Source organism: Choloepus didactylus, chromosome 21 (genome assembly GCF_015220235.1).
Source record: "Choloepus didactylus isolate mChoDid1 chromosome 21, mChoDid1.pri, whole genome shotgun sequence".
In the NCBI taxonomy this organism is placed as follows: domain Eukaryota; kingdom Metazoa; phylum Chordata; class Mammalia; order Pilosa; family Megalonychidae; genus Choloepus; species Choloepus didactylus.
Window position 1 is genome coordinate 21088090 of NC_051327.1, and position 21110 is coordinate 21109199.

The 21110-nt window shown below is 43.3% G+C and overlaps 1 protein-coding gene across 2 annotated transcripts; it reads left to right on the forward strand.

Moving 5' to 3' along the window:
* The first annotated feature begins 3786 nt into the window (after positions 1 to 3786).
* On the forward strand, positions 3787 to 19958 carry KDELR2 (KDEL endoplasmic reticulum protein retention receptor 2). Of its 2 annotated transcripts, XM_037814940.1 has the most exons (5): positions 3787 to 3983; positions 11753 to 11853; positions 15128 to 15286; positions 16313 to 16565; positions 17966 to 19958. In XM_037814940.1, the coding sequence occupies exons 1-5, from the start codon at positions 3893 to 3895 to the stop codon at positions 17998 to 18000; spliced, it is 639 nt and encodes a 212-aa protein (XP_037670868.1). In that variant the 5' UTR covers positions 3787 to 3892; the 3' UTR covers positions 18001 to 19958. The 2 variants fall into 2 exon arrangements, with proteins under 2 accessions (XP_037670868.1, XP_037670870.1); XM_037814942.1 differs by lacking the exon at positions 16313 to 16565.
* The last annotated feature ends 1152 nt before the right edge of the window (positions 19959 to 21110 follow it).

The following is a 21110-nucleotide window of genomic DNA, read 5'->3' on the forward strand; positions in this document are numbered from 1 at the left end:
AAAAGATAGACACACACAAAAAACAGAAATACAGAAATATATTTTTGAGAGGGACAAATAAAGGATTGAATATTCATCATCCCATTACATTTCGGCTCTCTCTTGCAGAAGAACTCAAACTATGATACAGTGTCCCTTTCTAAGGAACCATTTTCAGGCCATTTCCTTCCTGATTCTAAATTATACTGAGGCCAGTCTGTGTTACAGAAATAAACAACCTTTTTGTTTTTTACATAGGCTCATAACTAAAATCTTCTAATTTTTCATGTATACTCCAAAGGACTACATTCAGGAATGCTATTAGAATCAGAGTTTCCTATTTTAAATAATTTCAGTAATCAATAACCAACTAGGAACACTTGAACAATACAAATGCAGTATTACACCAGCTAACAATTTGAATGGACATGAACACTTAATTTCATTAAATACCAATTAACTGCTGGATTACTTATTTTTCAGGAGTATACTCTACAGACAGAAAACAGAAAAGGTGTAGAGGTTAGAGTAAAGAGGGATTGTTCTGGAATCAGGACCCAGGTCTTAAAACCCAGCTCCAGGAGACTCGAACCACCATACTGAATTCCCGATCCACTCTTACCTTGGTGACCCACTCTCCAAGCCAGATGTCCAGACCTGGAATTGGAAACTGTTTCCCTCTTTGAAGCTTTACAGCACCAAGGGCCTGCAGTGCTGCAGGGCAGGAGAAAACCCAGTTACTAGTGGCTGCAAAAAGCTCGATGACCGGACTTACCTGTCCTTCTGGGGCTCCAGAACTTTGGGCAGTCGGACTCCTCACTTCTTAGGGATCTTGTCCCCCCAGAGTTGCCAAATTGATACCGATCAAAAGTGGGGGGTTCTCTGCCCAATATGCACAAATGACCAATTCCTGAGACAACAGGGTTTCAAAGAGAGAAAGAGTTTCTTGCTAAGCACAAAGCAGGAGATCAGATGGCCTATCAGCCTAAAAATCTGTCTCTCCAAACTGCAATAACTCTGATAGTTTTATGGTATCAGAAGATGGGCAGGTTTCAGGATAACACGGACAATGGCTCGAGATGATGAAATAGGACATGATCTAATTATAGAGTATGCACAGATTGATTACCTGCTTAGTCAGGCAAGCCAATTTTGGTTAGATCCAACTTTGCCCAGTAAGATAGTTTAGGAATTGGGGTGGGTTAGTTCTGGGCTGACTCAAGTTCCTTCATTAATGAATATTAGAGGCTATCTTTTGTGATCATAAGACTCTAAAGTTGAAAAACAGGATGAGGGGGTACAAGTGGGGCCTGTCACAAGGTTATACAATCACAGGATAAAGATTATATAGTTATGCAATCACTATCAAAGATTGAGGCAGCTGGGTTACAGTTCAGTAATTCCAGGTACTTCCTTCTGCCTGTTCTAAGATACAGGAAAGTAAGAAGAGTGTCTATGTAATGATTCAGTAATCAAAATTATTTCTTAATTCTTAATTTCTTGGTTACAATTGGGTTGTTTATTTTCTGGATTTTGTGAGGTTTGTGCTGCTTGTCAGCGGAGCTGGTTTCATGGGCCTGTGACTAGTGCATTTTCATAGAACCCAATGCTCAGAAGGCCCCAGGCCCAAGATTTAATGCTCTGAGGTCGCCATCTTGAAATTCTTAATTTTATCTTTGAATTTGTGTTTTATTGGTGAAGTCGAATGGGACAGTGGAGCAGCATGCACTTGGGCGTGGAGCCTCAGTTCACACATGGTCCCCACTCTTGCCACCTCCTTTCCTCTCCAGGAAGGGTTCTCTGCTGCCTGCACCCACACTCCCTGGCAGCCTGACCTCACCCTCTCTGCCTTATCCAGAGACTGCCATAGCCCCCGCCCAGGTGCAGGCTGGGGGCAGGTGTGGAGAGGGCAGGGATGGACTTCTGTGCCCTGTGGCATCTCTGGACAGGGCATGGCAGTGGCTGTTCCCCCAGGGGTTGGGGTGGTAGTGCAGGGTAAGGGGACATGACATACCTGACTCAACCTCTCTTCTGGAGCCGAGGCAGCTGGCGGGAGAGGGAATTGGCAGACATCAGGCCCAAGTGGGCATTCAGTGGAGTCCCGGAGCATTTGGGGTCTGCACTCGTCCATCCGGTACCCCCAAGCCCCAAGTTGCGCTCTCTTGACCTGTTTTGTACCTGGGGGGCCTTCTCTTCCTCCTTCCAATCTTTCTGTGTCTGGTTGAAACTGAGAAATTAAGATTTAACAAATAACTATGGTGACTGAATCAATACTTTCTAGTATACTGTAGATTAGCCAAAAGGAAATACCTGAAATTACTGAAACCCACTGAACTGCAAATTTTAAGAACCAACTTACTGACCCTGCTTGTACTCCTCATTCTCTTTTACAACTTTAGAATCTTATAATCACAAAGACGACTCCCTAATATTAATGAAGGAACTTGAGCCAGCCCAGAACTAACTGCTGACCACAAGTTTTTATACTTATGATGCTGTTTATCCTAGCTTTGTTCTAGCTTAGCTCCACTCCTTTACATTGGTAAATTGTAGTTGTTTATACTTGTTATTGTAATGGTAACATCTCCATCTCCCCTTGTTTGAATCCATAAAACCCTAAACTCCTTAGTATTCTGGGAGACAGATTTTAGGCCCATATCTCTTCTTGCTTCAAGTTACAAAAAACTCTTTCTCCCTTTGAAACCTGGGTGTCACAGAATAGTTGTTATGGCCAAGAACCCTGTGTTTGATTGGTATGGTGGTCTGTGTTCATCTCTTCTGGCCAGCTTGAGGCACCCTCTATGGACAAGCTATGAAATAGGAATTGTGTACTATCAGTGATTCCAAGTCCAAGTTAAATGCTCTGATATTTGCATTTAAAACTGGCAATGCCCAATATAAAGATCAATGCAGAATTCGTGATGATAATTTAAAGTTTTAATTTTCCTTTACCCAGAATATTAAATGGAAAAAAGAAACAAACAAAAAAAAAAAACAAAAAACAATTAAACAAAAAACCCCACCATGACAAGTCAAGAGAGAGACAGAGAGAGAGACAGAGAGAGGGAGAGAAAGGGGAGGAGGGAACTGTGGAAGACGGGAAAATCTTTATATTTTAGAACATTTTAACAGCATTTTTTTCCTGCTCTTTGTACCAGGAACCAGGCATTTTACATTTTGCACTGGGTGCAGCAAATTACGTAGCCGGTCCTGTTTGTCAGCTTTGCTTACTTTGTAATTCCTTGTGATTTATTTTTTCATCCTTGGGAAATATTCACTGTTCTACCTCATTTTACATTCTCTTTCTTCAGAGAATCCAGAAATGGTAAGCTCTTCAGACCCCACTTTCCCAAATAAGCCACATCCTCCTCCACACCCCCAAGGTCAACTTTATCTTGAGCGATGCAATCACAGATTAATTAAAAAAAAAATTTATTTCGGTAAAATATATATTTCAAAATTTGCCATTTTAGCCAATTTAAGTGTACAATCCAGTGACACATTAATTTTTACTTTCCTCTTACAGTGTTTCATACGATAAGCCTTTTATGTGCAGCTTTTATGATCAATGGGAGGGAAGAAAAAAACCTCACAAGGCAGTGTCATTTCAAAACTAAAAGGAAATCGCAGGCACCCGAGGGAAGCCGGAAACCCGGCGGAGAGCAGCGCGGCAGGAACCCCGAAGGCGGGATCCCACTCCGGGAGGTGGCCGCGGCCCCTTTAAGGGGCGGTGCCGTGGGCGGGGCCAGGTGGCGGCGCGCTCTCCCAGGCTGCCCCGCGCGCGCGCCGGCAGTTCGGCCACGTCCCCGGCCACGTCGCGCCCGCTCTCGCCATCTTCGCCGCTTCCTCGCAGGGGCCGCCGCCTCCTGAGCCGCCGAGCCCCGGGGCCGCCGCGCCGACCGCCGCCGCCGCCATGAACATCTTCCGGCTGACCGGGGACCTGTCCCACCTGGCGGCCATCGTCATCCTGCTGCTGAAGATCTGGAAGACGCGCTCCTGCGCGGGTGAGCGGCCGGGCGAGGCCCGGGAGAGGCGCGGGGCCGGGCCGCCGGGAGAAAGCCGCCGCCCCCCGGGGCCCCTCCGCGCCGGCCCGGCACACCCCCTCGGGCGGCTTCGCGGGCGGCCGGAGCCCGGAGCGGTCCGCAGCCCCTCGGGGTGGGCGCGCAGGCCGGGGCGGGACTGTCGCAGCGCCGGGCCCCGCTCTGCACTTCGCCCGGCCCCGAACTTGAGGCTTCAGTGCTGGGAAGGCGCCGACCCGACTGCGCGGGGCACTGCTCTGTCGGAAAAGTTTGGGTTTTGGGGGAGATCCGGCGGACGGCGTCCCGGGTGGGGGTTCCGGAGGTGCAGGGAGCCGGCGAATCAATGGGACGAGCCGGGGGGAGAGGGCCAGGGGCGCGGACGGTCCCCCCTGACGTGGCAGCTAAGCCAGCCGGAGGAGGGCAGCCCACTCCCCATCCTGCCCTCTCTCAGCACTGGGCTTGGCTTAGGGGGTCGGGTCAGGCCTGATTTTAGAGTTCTGTGCGCTGAGCCAAAGCTCTCAGATCCTAGATCACACCCGCCACGGGAGGGGGCCTGGGAACGTCCTTTAGGCTCATCTCTTGGGGCAGTTAATGCTGTTTTGGGCTAGCCTGTCCACCTCTGAGTTCTCCCATCTAATAACGGGTTCTCTTACAACTGCAGCGTCTGCTACAGCTGGGATCTCCTGTGGTCTCATGTACTGCTTCACTCCACGTCACCACTGAGTCCGGCTCCCTTCTCAGGAGTACATGTTTCCTGCAGGCATTGCTGGGAGGCTGTGAAACGAATCTTTCCCAAATAACAACTGTAGGGTTTTAAATCCCGTTGGCCTTAAAAGTTTAGGGATTGTGGATATTTAAATAATTTCTTAAAATGCAAGGTGTGTGTTAAAATTGTTTTTTGATTCTTTGACTTCAGTGAAATAACTTGGTAAATTGAAAAACTTATTTTTTTTCACAGGCAGTAAAAGATAAAGGACCTAGGTGGCAGAGATTCCATACCTGATTTCTTTCTAAAAGTTTGCATCTCTAAAGTAACACCACATCTTTGACTCTGCAGGCCTCACCTATCTCTCTGGGACATAGCTGAGATCCAGGAAGTAAGCTAAAAAACAAAAAGACCTTTGAGCAATCAGAATGGATGTTACAAAGTCCAGGTATTGAAACCAGGGTGTTTGGCTTGGAAGTGATCTCTCAGTTTATACATAGTTCTGAGAGGCTCAGTTGTATGATTTGCAATGACCGCAAATTAATTGCAACAATTATAATAACTGACATTTAAGCACTTACTTACTACCTACTAGGTAGTGTGCTCAGTGTTTTCATTTGGATTGTCCCCTGTAGTCTTTACAGTTACCTTAAGAGGTAGGTGCTATTGTCTCCATTCTATGGAGGAAGGAACTGAGTCTCAGGGAGGTGAGGAATTTAAGTGGTACAGCCAGGATTGAAACCTAATCAGTAATTCATGATTAAGGATATTGAATAAATGCCTGTCTACTTTGGTAGGAGCAAAAGTGGCCTAGGTAGTTTTGGTTTGAATGTCAAATGTTGCGATCAGAAAATGTTATTTTTAATCTTTTGTTTTTCTCCAAAATCTTTGTAGGATTCTCTTGATCTTTCCTATCAAATGTCCACTTCTGTCTGTCTTAAATGTTGAAGTATGCTGCCTCCTAAATTCATATCTAAACTAAGATGCTTGGGAGAATTTAGTGCAAATCCAGAAATAGAATACTTAATGGGAGCTTGAGTAATTAGGAGAAAGGGAAAGGGTTTTCTGTTTTGTTTGTTTTTAATCACAATTTTCATTTAGGAGAGTTTAGGATAAAAGAAAATTCTTCAACTAAAATGATAAGAAAGGAAGATAAATAGGTCAGTTAAGTTTGTGTATGTTTGCTCTATAATTGTAGTTGTACAGTATTAAAACTATTTTTGTTTTTAGATTTATGATCATTTTAGTTCTGGTTCATGAAGTTTCCTGGCCTTTTGAAAATCAAAATCACCAAGATCATTTACTCAAAATAAAATGGTAAATTTGACTAGCTTCTTTGTTTTTCCATACTAAATTATGAAAGTCGTTTAGAGACTTTTGAAATAGCAAGAATTCGATACGAGTTTCTCAAATAACTGGAACAGGAGACGTACATCCAGGTTATGTTTCTCATTTTGAAAATACCAGCATTGAGGTTCATTTTAGGATTTTTAAAGTGGGTGCAGGGGGAGTTAATCTTGATTTAGCTCTGTTTTGAATCAGCATTCTCTTGTAGATATATCTATCTTTGTCCTTACAGAAGGGTGCAAAAATGTATAGTAGTGTGAGCTGCAGCTTGATCCACAGTAAGAGTTGTCACTTTATTCTTGTCCTGTACACTGACTTGGGTAGCCTCGGGAGAACTGGCAGTGGTTTTTAGATGAAGGGCTTCCTGTCTAAATATTCCTATAGGCTGACAGTTAGTAAAAGTGCTGTGGCTGTGGTGTTGAATTGCTGGTAGAGTCTGGAGATCCAGGACCTTCACCCATCCTCCCCTGGGCTCTCCCCTCCCTCCTTCACCTGTTGCTTATGTTATTGTTACCTATCATTATTAGGTTGTAGATTTTTCATCTTCCAAAGACAATGGGAATTTACAGTGTCCCTGCATTGCACCTAATTGGAAGTAAATGGAAAATATCTCATCCTTTATTGTCACCATTGACTTCAAGAAGTTATTGCATCACGTTCCCTGCTCCCTCTTTGTAGCAGCTGTCCCTTCTGCCCTCCAAGGGGCCAGTCTCTTGAGTAATCATTGTTCTCAAACATTTGTTGATAGCCTGCTGTGTGCAGGGCAGGGGGATGCAGTTCAGAGCAGTGGCTTGAATCTATTGAAGTTTCTGCTCCCAAGAAAGCTGCGATTTAGTTGAAACAATAAGATTTTGAACAGACAAAATTATAGGGTGTCAAACTGAATAGGCAGTAAATCCTATGGGATTTATTTATGGCAAGAAGGATCTTAGGGAAGGCTCCTCTGACTTCCAGATTAACAAGGAGTGTACAGGACCTCTCTGAAGAAACCATAAAACTTTCCTGAGGGACATGGAAGATGACCTGAAAGTATGTTCAGACTGTGCTTGTGGGTGGGATCAGGCAGGCTGGTGAGGAAGCAAAGTGACACTTCTCCCCAAATTAATCTGTCAATTCAGAACATCCTAGTAAAAGGCTAAACGATTTGTTCATGAAGCTCAAACTGGTTAATTTCATCAACAAATATAAATGCAAAGATACTAAGGTTTTTAAGGAATAGTAATGAGGGAGGATATGCCATCCAGATATCAAAACAAATAGAAAGCTACAGTAATCAGAAGTTTGGTATTGGCACAGTAATAAACAAACAGATAAATGAAACATAATATGTGTTTGTTTATATGGGAATTTAGAATATGTTGAAAATGACATTCCAGATCAGGAAGGAAGGAATCATTAAATGATGTTGGGTAAGCAGCTGTCTGGGGAAAAATAAAATTAGAGCCCTACCTCCCACCATAAGCAAAAACAAATTGTAGGTAGATTAAAGATAAAATGCAAAAGCAAAATAAGAATACATTTTTCTGATATCAGGGTGAGGGAGGCCTTCTTAAGCCAGAGACAAAAGCCTGAAGCTCTAAAAGGGAAAGATTGACAAATTGGCGTGTAAGAATAAGCCTGAGACAATGTAACTTTACTCATTCAATAAATATGTATTGAAAACCTGGTCAAAAGAGAACAAGCAGGACAGGGATCCTGTTTGCATAGAGCTTGCAAACACTGTCAGAGTTAAAAGACATGCAATAAACTGAGAGAAATTATCTGCAAAGTATCTAAATGACAAAAAGTTAATATCCGTAATAAAGCACTCCTTCAAATTAAAGACGATAACCTAATAGCATGAAGGAATGTCCGGCCTCATTAGGAGGTAGGAACTTGGACATTTAAACAACGTGGGGGTGCTGGTATCTGTCCCTAGCAGAAGGGGCTTCCGCTGCCTAATGTAGGTGAGGGCGGGAAGAAAAGGGCATTCCCATCCAGTGCTGGAGGATCACAGGCTCTGGGGGAAATTTGAAAGTTTATGTATCGACTTAAAATGTTCTTGCCTTTTGTCCTAGCAATTCCACTTCTGGGGAGTCTTAGTTATAGAAGTTGTCGTACGTGTGAACGAACTATATAAAGTCATAAAGGTTTTCGTTGTACCTCTGTCAGTACAAAACACTGCCTATGGGGGCAAAGATGTTCGTTCAGAATTTATAACAACAGAAATCATCAACAACCCTGTTGTCCCGTAACGGAGTGGTCACACAAGTTTCAGTACCTCTGTCCTCTGAAACTGCATTCATTATAAGGAATAAGCTAGATCTCCAAAAACAGGGTGAATCTGAGATATTAAGCTGGAAAATGAAAAAACAAGTATGTAGGTACACACACATAGAAAGGGGGCTTAGAAAAATCCTGGGAAGTGACTCTTAAAATGGAGGTGGGAGGGGTATTGAAAAGGTACTTTTACTTTTTATTCTATATAGTTTAGCACAGTTGGACTTTTTATTAAAATAATTAGCATAAATTTCTTTGAAAACAACATAAAATGACAAAACAGTACACAGAGCTGTCATTTACCCAGCAAGTCAGGATGGCATAAAGCACTTAACTTTTTCCCACCGTCCCACATGGGTGGTATAACATGTCCCATATTTCAGATCCAGGAAATCTAAGTTCTCAGAAGGCCGAGTATGTAATGGGTCCAGGCTGACCCTGGGAGGTGTGTCGTGGAGCGGGAACCCAGACCCACTGACCCCAAAGCCTCCTCCCGCCGGGTCACACTTTGTGATAAGCTAAAAGGGCCTTGTTGGGAGGCAGCTCCTAACAGTGATTGCTGAATCCAGGGACACTTCATGGGTGTTGGGAGAGCACCCAGGTCTTTGGACAGAGTCAAGCGACTGTCCCAGGAGCCCTTGCTGAATGCTGCCTGGCAGGTTATCCCGGTGGCCTGGCCTGCAGGGCGGGGCTGCATCCCTGCTGGCACCAGGACCAGAGTGGTGCCTGGGAGAAGGCTTCCTGCTTGGTTGAGGGATCTGTTCCGTTGAACCATTTTAGGCTGCAGCATAATTTGAAGTAAGATACACTACAGTGTAGAGTTGTGACTTTTATTAAACTTGGCACTGTGGGAAAAGACAGGAATGACGTTACTAAGTTTAACGAGCAATATCCATTTAACAGGTTATACTCCTTAGTGGAGATAGTTGGTACATTTGGTATTGGGATGTGGACATCTGTCTGTAAAAGTTTGTTACCCGACAGCCTGAGCATGCTTTGGTTTCAGAAACTAATCATGGGAACCCCTCTTCTTAGTAGCAGGTATCCCTTGGAAGGAGACTCCTGTTCCACTGCCCCTATGCCCCCTACCCCCGCCACTGTCCTCAGCTGGGATCCCCACCTTCCTGTGAAAATAGGGCCCAGTCTTTCTGCTGCTACTAGCTGATCAGGATTCCAGGCCAGGGAGAACAGCGGCAGGCTGTGTAAGCATCTCGGGATTCCCCTCAGAGCCGCTCATCTGTGGGTTCTACAGCTTGACAAGCTCTGGGTCACCCACTGCCCATCCCTCTCCCTCTGCCCCCTGCTCCGCTCAGGTGGTGGCCCCTGCCCCCACCCCTGCCCACCCTAGTGGGTAATGAGAGAGCAGAGCCCAGGCTACACTCTCTGTTTATTCTTACAGAGATACAGTATGACTTGGAAATTCTTTAGAAGTATTATCCCTAAATACCTCAAAATGAGAATTTACCCCCTGGCATGAAAGTAAAATGCTTTCCATATTCTTCTGTCCGTTTTGCTCATTCATTCAGCAGATATTTTCTGAGCCCTGCTGCGTGTCAGGCCCAGTGCTCAGCCCCAGGAAAGCAGAGTGGCAAAGGCACCACCTGCCTCAAGAGGTCTCGGGTCTGGGGTGGGGGGAAGGCGGGCGCGGGGTAGCCACAGTGTGTTTTCTGAGTACTGTAATAGGAGCTGGGGGCGCAGCTGCCTCCAGGAGTCCCTATTAGACACTCGCTGAGTGAATTAATGGCGCTGAGGGAGGGGATCTTCAAAGATGGCCTCCCAGAGGAGCTGACGTGAGGCTCTGAAAGGGGAGGGGTAAAAGTGTATGGGATTAGTTTAGGAATGCTGAACATGACGAAATTTTAAACCTGCCTAGCTTCCAAAGTTCCATGAGAATAATTCCTTTACAAAATCTGACCATCTGTATCCTTTTTTGTAAATTTAAAATATTGGAAAAGACCGGGAAATCTTACCTGTCAAGGCTTCAACACATATCAGATGTGAACTGTGTACTCCCCATTCTTTTCCCCCCATCTTGTCTTCTCTCCCGTTTTCTTTCTTTGTTAATGCCAGCCTCATTGATTCTCCTTTGGAACATTGATCTTTGATAGGAAGAAGTTCCCTGTTAATGGGGAAAAGACTAAAAGGAGCAGATATACTGTTCCAGTCTCTTCCTTAGCCTCTTGAAAGTGATTCCTGCTGATGAACTCGGAAGGACAGAATCAACTTTGTCTTCGCTTTCTTTTTAGGTGTTACCATGAATACGCTAGAACTGCAATTACTCATACTTAGAAATAACATTCTTATATCCAGGCTTTTAATTTCAGCAAACTGCAAAAATGATTTTTGTAAAATATCATTGAAAAACAAAGTGTTTGTCACGTTCCTGAGGAGTGTTGCTAATGATCTGGAGACAGTGACATTTCTGTTAAATATGTGCCTGCTAGAATAAAAGACATTATACACCAGTATGCCTAATGGTGTGATTAGGTGTGACATGTAGACAAGAGGCCTGCTTGTCTGTGGGCCATTTTTCTGTTCTGACATTTAGTCAGCCTTCAGCTTCCCTGGTGGATTCGCTCAGTCTCCAACATCTGAAACCCATAGTTCATGGCCTCTGTCACAGAAATATTTGGCCAAATATAGATGTCAAAAAAAGCCCTGCATACACTCTGTAAACTTCTGAAGTTGCCCTGCTGAGCCTGGAAGTGCCCCAGTGGTGCTCTCCAGGTGGGTTGGGGTGGGGGTGGGAGCACAGTTTGAAGGTGACGGAGGGTTGCTGCTTCTGAAGACTGGCTGCCGCTGTAGGTTCCCACTCTTCTGTTGCCGTAGCGCCCAGGAACAGATGTTATATGAATATGAGGTTTTATATGTCTTTAGATGAACATGGAATTTTATAAAATTTGAACATACCCAAGTAGATGCTGTCCCAGCACAGAAGTCACCTTGGGAGGTCACCCTCTTCCAAGGGTCTGTTCTGCTCAGACTCGCCCCTGGGTCATGTGCTTCACCTGCTCCCCCATCTCCTTAATCAAATTAGATTCTAACTCCATCCTCCAAAGAGTTGTCACCAAGGAGATGTTGTTATGGAACATAAAGAAAGATGCTAAAGGTAACAGACAAGTTACAGTGTGTAACAGTTACTGAAATCAGTTTATTCCTATGTAAAGGTGACATAGTTGAGAAATGTTCATTTGAACCTCGTACCTCTTAGTATATTGGAGGTGATGTAATTAAGTCATTTTCCTGTAATCACTCATAATAGTTAGATACAAAGGAGCAAGAATGTTATGGGAAAGAAGACCTAAAACTGCTCTTATTTAGAGGCATTCCCAGCATCTGCCCGGACGTCACCACTCTCCATAGCTGCACTTCCTGCAGTGTTCACTATGGAAATCATAAAATTCTTCAAGGCTTCTCTAATCCTTTCCCTTTGTTTCTTTAGGTATTTCTGGGAAAAGCCAGCTTCTGTTTGCACTGGTCTTCACAACCCGTTACTTGGATCTTTTTACTTCATTTATTTCATTATATAATACATCTATGAAGGTATAGTATGGCGTCCAGTAGATTGTATTTTATCCGTAATTCACAGACTCATGGAAACTTGAATTTATATTGGTTGGATATTTAACTCTTAAAAATCTTCAAGAATAACATCTAAATATGCTGCTGTTGTCTTAAACTTTGAGAACCTCTTGCTCATATGACTGGGAATAAAGAGTTATCATTAAGCATATATATTTTTCTCCTTCAAAACAGTATCTAATTAAAGTACTTTGATTTAAAGATTTTTTTTTTTTTATCTCAAATTCCTCAATTATGCCAAGTCTTCTAAAGCTCTTGATAGCCCTGTAAGAGGGAAGGGCGCCATTATATTTTCAGGCTGTGGGAAATTAACAGACTCCCAAGGGAAACCCAGCAAGTTAGTGCATAACAAGAAATAAAAGCTGACACTCCTAGTTGCCATGTCGTTTTTGGTTTCTGAGTGAGGGACTCTCTGAGGTTTCTACCTGCCCCTCACCAAGTAAATTTTCTTCAAACTTCTGTGTGTGCTGTTACTATTCAAATAGAAAATGTTTGGGTACCACCTAACATCTTAAAAAAAAAAAAGTTTTATTCATACACCATACAGTCTATCCAACAAATACAGTCAGTGGCCCTCAGTATAATCACAGAGTTGTGCATTCATCACCACAGTCAATTTGAGAACATTTTCATTGCTCCAAAAAAGAAAAATCCCATATCTCTTATACCCCTCATTATTGACACTCAGCACTGGTATAATACCTTTTTACAGTTTATATTATAATATTACTGTTAACTGTAGTCCATAGTTTGCATTAGTTGTATTAGTTGTATTTTTCCCCCATACAACTCTTATTATTAACACCTTGAAATAGTGATGTATATTTGTTCTAGTTCACAGAAGAGCATTCTTATATTTGTACTGTTAACCACAGTCATCATCCACAACAGCACTTAGTATGTCATTCAGTCCCATGTGTTATCTTCTGGCTTTCCTTCCCACCGCCTGACATCTTGTATACCCCTGATGGTACCTGTTCCACACTTGGGAAGCCCTGGCCTGTGAGCCTCGGTCCCTTGCACGTTGTTGCACTGATATGTACTGAACACCTGCCGGGTCACGCACTTCCCTGGCAAAAAGGATATGGCAGAAAGTGAGCTGAAGAGCTCGTGGGCTGGTGGAGGAGAGTAGATACATCATCACAGAACTAACTAATGATTGCAAACTATGAAGGAAAACTGGGGGCTTCTTGGGAGGTGTAAATTCTTTTTTTGAATTCTTATTGATACAACTGCTCTAATAAATTTTTTTTTTAATTCTTATTGACACCTTATTGGGGCATTCTCTAGGCACTTGGTTTATTGACTCACTCAAAGAAGTAATATTTAAGCTGAAGCCCACTGACATAGTATTTAAAATAACTCCCTCCAGCACTAGGTGTTCAAAAGTGGTTTTTGTCAGAGCAGACAAAGCAATATTTGAGTCCCTGGTCTTTACTGAAAAGCAGATTTGTGTCACCTGCAGTTGTTCTGTTCTTCATTACTAAGTGAAGGGGGCCACGGTATTGGGAAACCAGCCTACCTAAAAGCTGCTCAGGCCCTGCTGGTCGGCCAGTCAAGTTATAACTGTAGAAGTCCTGCCCCTCAGGATGCCTTGCTTTTAGAGGAATCATTCCTACTTGCTCAGTTATAGTTTCTGAGCATGTCTCTACAAATCACAGGAGTGAGAGCTGAGTTTTATGTACTCACGTCTTTTTATTGTAAATGCCAAGCAACTGCTTCCCAGCAAATAAATCCTTCATGGCATAGTCTCAGCTGGCCGCCGGCGGGGCCTGGTGTGCCCGTGGCTAAAGTGCCTTGACTGGATGGTCTACTGGAGGAGGCCTTTGTGTATGTGGATATGTGTGTGTTTTGTTTATACATGTAGATTATGTACTACTGCATCTTATTCATATATTTGTGTATGTGGTGGCAAGTACCCCTTTGTAAGTCTCTGGAGAGAACTCGCAACAGCTTAAGATATCAATAGTCCTCTTTTTCTTTTGTAGTTCAGTGTATGGGTAGGATCTAATGATTTTAATACCATGTTGGCCATTCATTTACAAATATGACTTCTCTGTATAATAGCTGTGTGGACAATTTAGCGTCTTTTTTTCCTAACCACAGGAGGGTTTGATGATTGCTCTCATCTTCATATTAAGTCATTTATCCACATGTTTTTCCTAGTTACGTTTTGCCAGTTGTCTTTCCTAAGGAGAAAGGGAGTAGGAGGCAGTGCAACCGGTATCTCAGTTGTCTCCATTCATGGGCTAAACCTGTATTTGGTTCTTGGGCCTAAAATTCCTTAATCTTAAAATTGGTGCAACTTCAGGATATCAGCCTTGTCCTTGGGGCCAGATGGGGGTAGGTGTCTGACCTGAATTTGGAGGAACAGGCAATTTAGTTGTAAGCCTTTGTGCACAAAATGAGTTACATTGTTTACCTTTCTTAGTAAAGCTCCTGTTAACTGTTTTCATGCTGGAAGGAAGTGCATGGGTTTTGAACTGTATTGAATTTTACATTCATTTTTTTCTTATGATGGTATATAACTATTTAAAATGAGATTAAAAATACATTTCTTTGGTAGTTTCTTAGAAAATTAAACTTAACTGACCCAGCCATCTCACTCCTAGGTATTTACTCATGAGAAATGAAAAGTTATTTTCATGCAAAACCCTGTACACAAATGTTTACAGCAGCTTTATCCATCATCCTCCAAACTGGAAACAACCCAAATGTGCTTTAACTGTTGAATGGATAAGCAGAACTGTGGTCCAGCCCCCCATGGGCTACTACTTAGCAGTAAAAAGGAACAAATTATTAACCCATGCAACAGCATGGTCGAGTGACTATGCCAAGTGCAAGAAGTCAGACTCAGAAGGCTCCGTGCTGTATGATTCCATTTATTTGGCATTCTGGAGAAGGCCAAACTGTAGGGGACAGAGAACAGACCAGTGACTGCCAGGGGTTGGGGCTGGGGGGAGGGTCTGATTCCATGGGGGCGGCATGGGGGAATATTTTGGGATCATAGAACTGTTCTGCATCTTGACTATGGGTGATGGATATTGGGCGCATAGAACTGTACAGCCAAAAAAACTGAATTCTACTATATTTAAATTCAGAAATACCAGAAGAAAAAAGGCTTAGGGAAAAAACCCGTTTCTCATTTCTGAATACACTGTTGATTTGGAAAAGCTGAGGGGGTTGGAACAATTGTGAGGTATTGATGACTTGGCATTTTTTCGCTTGCTTTTAGCTTATCTACATTGCCTGCTCCTACGCCACCGTGTACCTGATCTACATGAAATTTAAGGCAACCTACGACGGCAATCACGATACCTTCCGGGTGGAGTTCCTGGTGGTCCCTGTGGGAGGCCTGTCATTCCTTGTCAATCATGACTTCTCTCCTCTTGAGGTTAGTTAGCCAAGAGGTTATTCAGTGGGCATGTCTGAATGGGAAATGGATCTGCTTGCAGTTAATGTGGAGTTTGTTTGTTTGTCTTTGATTTGGCAAACTTCTGTGGCAACATACACTATTTGGTGTAAATAAACTGTGGCCAGGAATTACGTGCCCAGGTCTCTGGGTGTCTGCTGCCAGGCCATTGCCCCACTCTGCTTTGGAATGTAAACCTGAGACTGCATTTCACTGACTTGATTCTGTGGTGCCGGACGCTGTGCCCTGCCTGCCCATGGTCTTCTCCCAACTCCAGCCCCATTTCGTTTCTCTTCATTGCAGATTTCTCACCAACCTCATTCCTGGGGAAGGTGGGCTGTGTGGCAGCCCTGGCAGTGCAGCTCGGGTCCTGCTCCCGAGTGCCTTCTCTCCCCAGCCATGAGCAGCCCTGGCCTGTCTGGTAGTTGCTGGACTTCTCAAAAATACTCTGAGGACTACTTGCAAGTCCTTCTATGGTCAGCATGAATAAAATGCCACGGCGGGCAGGGAATTTTCAGTTATGACTCTAGTTGCTTAACATTTTATTTAACCGCACCCAAAATCCTAAAGAATAAGAAGAATAAAGAAAACATTTAGATAGTCTGGAAAGGAAAGGTGGAGATGAGTTTGTGAGGAAATATCCATGAGGGAGAGGAAGGTCCCCGAACCAGTAGAAAGCAGGGTTGATCCCAGACCCCAGATTTGGAGTGGGATGAGCTTATCTAAGAGACACATTATATGTTGATTCATTAAAAAATTGTACCGGAAAGAATGGGACATTGGGGAGGTGAGATGATGAAAATTAAAGGGCATGGAGGCGTCCATGGGCAGTGCCCACGCCTCATAGATGTTGCTCAAGTTTGTGTGATTTACTAAGTTGATAGCTACTGTTTTGGGCTAAGATGCCCAGCCCCCCAGCCCCCCACTGCTTTTTATATTGCTCTCCGAGGCCAGTAAAGCAAGCGTCTTCCCCGTGAACTCACGGTGGGCACGCCGTTTACCTTCCAGATTCTGTGGACCTTCTCCATCTACCTGGAGTCAGTGGCCATCCTCCCCCAGCTCTTCATGATCAGCAAGACGGGCGAGGCGGAGACCATCACCACCCACTACCTGTTCTTCCTGGGCCTCTACCGCGCCCTGTACCTCGTCAACTGGATCTGGCGCTTCTACTTCGAGGGCTTCTTTGACCTCATCGCCGTGGTGGCCGGTGTGGTTCAGACCATTCTGTACTGCGACTTCTTCTATTTGTACATCACAAAAGGTACGTCGGGCTGCGGCCTGCCCGCTTCATTCCAATTCCCACAGTCCTTTAGGAGGCCCTGGCCCTGCGCTCTCCTAATCGGCACTAGCTCATAGAGCAGGACTGGTTTCAGAACAATATTTTAATGATTGTCAAATCAAATTCTGGATCAGGGTTTCTAGTCTTTTGAGTATAAGGATCTTTTTTCTTTTGCTGTAGCTTCGTTTTTCTAAATGGCATGTTTTCATTGTAAACAATTCAGTCGGAACTGATGGTTTCAGAGATAATCACCTGAAATCCTGCCACTTGGCAACAGTTACTGTTAATGTTTCAGTAAACCTCATTCCAGATCTTTCTCTCTCTCTCTCTGCACATACATAGATACATGCTATTCTATAATCTGCTTTTTTCCCCATTCACATTTTTCCATGTCAGTAAATGGAAATATACATAATTTCCTATAGCTGTAAAGTTATTCATTATGTGTATGTGCCATTATTTATTTACCGACCTCCTATTTGTGGGTATTCCGGCTGTTATTGATTTACTGCTAGTAAAATTAAATACTTAAATCAACACCTTGTCTACATATATTTTTGCGTTTATATGAATAAGGACATATGGACTTCATAAAAATCTGATGGAAGCTGTGGTGCTTGTCCAAGAAAAAAATGCATATTTATGCATATACATGCAAATTTATGCATATAGTTTTAGGGGATTCAGGAGCCTCTGAAACCCAACCATTGATGCCAGTTAAGAATCCCTGCTACACAGTAAAATTCTTTTGGTGAATTGCTTTGTATAAAGGCATGCATATTTCATCTCTTCTTTAATATCCAAATATTAATAGACTTCCCTACATAATAGTTATATTTTAATATCTATCCATTTGGGGGGAGGAGTCATGATAAGAAAAAACTCTGAATTGAGTGATGCTTTCAAATGAATTTGTATTTTTTAAATACACTTGCTATGGCGTTTAGGTACATTAAGAAAATACCGGTATGTAGGTGCATGACAGTTTTGGTCTCTGGACCTGGTGAGTTTAGGCACCTTGTCCTCACCATGGGCCTCCAGTTAGGGAGCCCCTCTTCTTAGACCTTTAAAGTAAAGCTGACAGGATGGCTGGATGTGGGGCTTGGGTCTGGCCTCTCAGGAGCACAAGCTGTGCTGACTCTGGCCAAGCTAAGATTTCACAGAATTCATCTCATATTTTTATATTTCAAGGATTTTGTTCACTGATACCAAAACCAAGTGAATCTTGCTTGCCAAAACCTGATTTTCCTTTTCCCTTACTATGTAGAATTCTGATTATGACAGACTTCTAGGAGTGGGAAGAAGGAAGTAATTTTATAACTGAATGATTGTCAACATCAGTAACTTGTTTTGTTTTGTTTTTGCTTTCTTTCAAATTCTAGTACTCAAGGGAAAGAAGCTCAGTTTGCCAGCATAAGTGCCAAAGACCATCACCAGCGTCTGTCCTTCAGGGTGCTCGGACAGAATTCCCACCACAGCAGAGGCGTAAGATGCTTGATATGGAAAATCCGAAACTTAACTCTTTTATTGCAGATAGTCATCAGTGGCTCTGTAAGGACACAGAGGAAGAGAACCAGAAGGTTTCTGTTTAATGCATCTTGCCTTATCTTTTTTTATTACTATGTACAAAGATTTTTTTACACAAAGAAACTTAATGCTGTATTAATAAATTCAGTATATAGCTTCAATTGGGGTAGTTCCAAAGTGAAGATTTTGTGAGGAATAAGTGCAAACATTTTTTTTTTATTTTTAAAAAAGATTTGAAGTTGTTGATTCTTTGTGTCTGCAATGAAATTGTATTTCTTGACATTTGGTAGGTTGTATATTCCTCCCATCTTTCAAACTCACATTCCGCTCTATTTATTTTTTGCCAAAAGATAGTTTATATCTTTTTGAAATCTGAGACACTATGTTCAATTTGGCATTCATGTGCAAATTTATTACCACCTGACGTGGAATCCTTCCTTGGACATCACAAACACTAATTTCAGGCTGGTGAGGATGACTTGCAAGTCTCATTTTTCATTACCAAAATTGAAGATTCTGAATATAGGTGGAGTCTCAATTTTAGGGGTCACCAAAGGTGCCTGCCCCCCTCCTCTGTTGAAAAAGGGTCAGTTTGAGACTGGCCCACGGGTGCTGGAGACCTCAGTGGGCAGAGCTGCTTGCCATCCGAGTTGGGGTAGGAGGGACGTCGGTCACTGTCTTGGGTACAGGACTCTCCTCTGAGGATGGGATGCAGGTCATCATCTACCACATCAGTTCACACTTGTGAAAGGACACTGCAGCCACCGCCGTGCTCTGACTTGGGCGGTTTTTCCTATCACTTTCGGATAGTAAAATGATTTCCTTTTTTTTTTTTTAATTGGCAGCACCAATGACCCATTCCTTATATTCTTACATCATTTTTTTGTTTTTGTTTTTGACTGAGCTCTTGCATGATTTATCTTGTGTTACCATCCTAAATAAACATTTTATTAAACATAGAATAAATTGTCTTTGTTTATGAATTAGGCTTTTGGAACATCCTATGTTGGAATAATTTTTTTGTTTCTCAATTGGCAATAAAATCTCTACAGAGGTGCAAACATTTAAAGTACACTTTATAGTCTGTAGAGCTTTTTGTATTTGTGGAAGTATTAGATTTTTTCCTCCTGGTTTTTCCATTGTATTGATTTGCTACATATTTCTTTTGATTTATGCAAACGTATATGACTTTGTTTTGATGTGATGCACCATAAATGTTAAAGTGTTGGATACTAACTGTGCTTACTAAAGACGGATTTAGTATTACTGCTTTCTGCATTAAAATATCATGTGGAGGATGGGAGCTGGATGGGTGTCTCTTAACTGCTTTCTAAATCTGCAGTGTAACTGCATAGTTTAACCCTCTGTCTTTATCTTCCTCATTTTGCTTTTCTGCCTTTGCCTTATGTTTTTATCGGAGTATGCCTTTCCTTCTAGCATCCTAGTTCTGGTTTCTGTTTTCATCCTCTTTGGAAGATTCTGAGCGTGTGGAGGATGGATGGGCAGACATCCATCATGAGTGGGACGGATGCTGGCTGCCCGGACTCGGGATGGGCTGGGAAGGTGCACACCTGTTTTTGTGCATGTAAACCAAGCCCCAGCTGGGATTCATCCGTGGCACAGAGCTAGGATCTGAAACCTCAGCATACCTCCCAACTGAAGTGTCCGTGCTTCTGTGGAGCCGTTCTGCCCAAGCAGATAAAATAGGCTCCGATGTTACCACCACTTTTGTGGTCAGCCAAGAGGGCAGCCCCCTCGCTCCCTCGGAACCGAAGGCCTCGTGTGCTGGGTTGTGAAGCACTGTCAGAGTTACTTTCCCTTCCTAAATAAAGGTTATCGGGTAACTAATATTTTTTGTCGAGGTATTTTTTGTTTTGCTTTGTTTTTTCGTATACATGTGTGTGCATTTTTTTTTTTTTAAGTAAGTATGAAGGGAAATAAAGGGTATTTAGCAAACTAGGCCCAATAAATGATGACTGTATGAAAAGCTGCTGGCTTTTGGCTGCAGGTTACACTAGTCCAATCCCTGTCCAGTTTGATCACAGTGTTTGAGTACGTTTCCAGCTTCCTTACAGTCTGGTTGAGAGAGGAGCAGGTAGAGAAATAGGTGGCAAAAAGAAAAAAAGTGCAGGTGGAAAGGCCTGGCTAGGGAAGGCTCAGTCCAGCCTTTCCAAAGGTGGCACTGGTTGGGCAGTTTCCTGGAAAAGGCTAACAGTGATCTTGACTTAATAGAAGTTGTAGGTGCCTTTTGGGGAGGGAAACACACATAAAAGCACAAGCTGTGAGGTCAGGCTTGCATTTGAGCCTTGGTTCCCTACAGCTTAATGTGAGCTCCTCAGCTGCACAGAGCAGCCCTTGGGATTTCTGTGAGAATTAAGCAAACAAATGTCAGCAGGGCTCACTGCTGGGAGCTTGGAACACACAAGCACCCGACGACCCCGTTTCCTCTCCCTTTATTTGGATTAGCTTGGGACAGTGGCCTCAAACACTGGCTGAGAACTGGTTCTGGCAAGAGCCCCTCTAACCCATCTGATGACTTTGGTCAGTTTTACCAAATGGTGCAGAACCCCACAAAGGGGAGGAAAAGAGTTAGAGAAAAGGACCCTCGGGGACCTTCCAGAACCATCTCTGGCTTGCGATGAGCAGTGAGTGTGCACTAGGGCCCCAGACTGGTTCTCTCTGAGCACCTTCACCCTCTAGTGGCTGAACATGGCATCCCAAGGAACCTGCCTTGCCTGGTCTGGGTCCCCCACCAGGTCTGAGTTAGCCCTTGTGTGGAATCTTGTGTAGATGCTCTGGGGGGGAGGTCTCTTCTCCAGCTTTGAAACAACTCTCTTTTATCCCTGCAATTTCAAAACAAAGCATAGCACTAATTCTTTTTTTTTTAATAATTTTAATTTTTTTTTTTCATTTTTATTGAGATTGTTCGGATACCTTACAATTATCCAAAGATCCAAAGTGTACAATCACTTGCCCCTGGGTACCCTCATACAGCTGCAT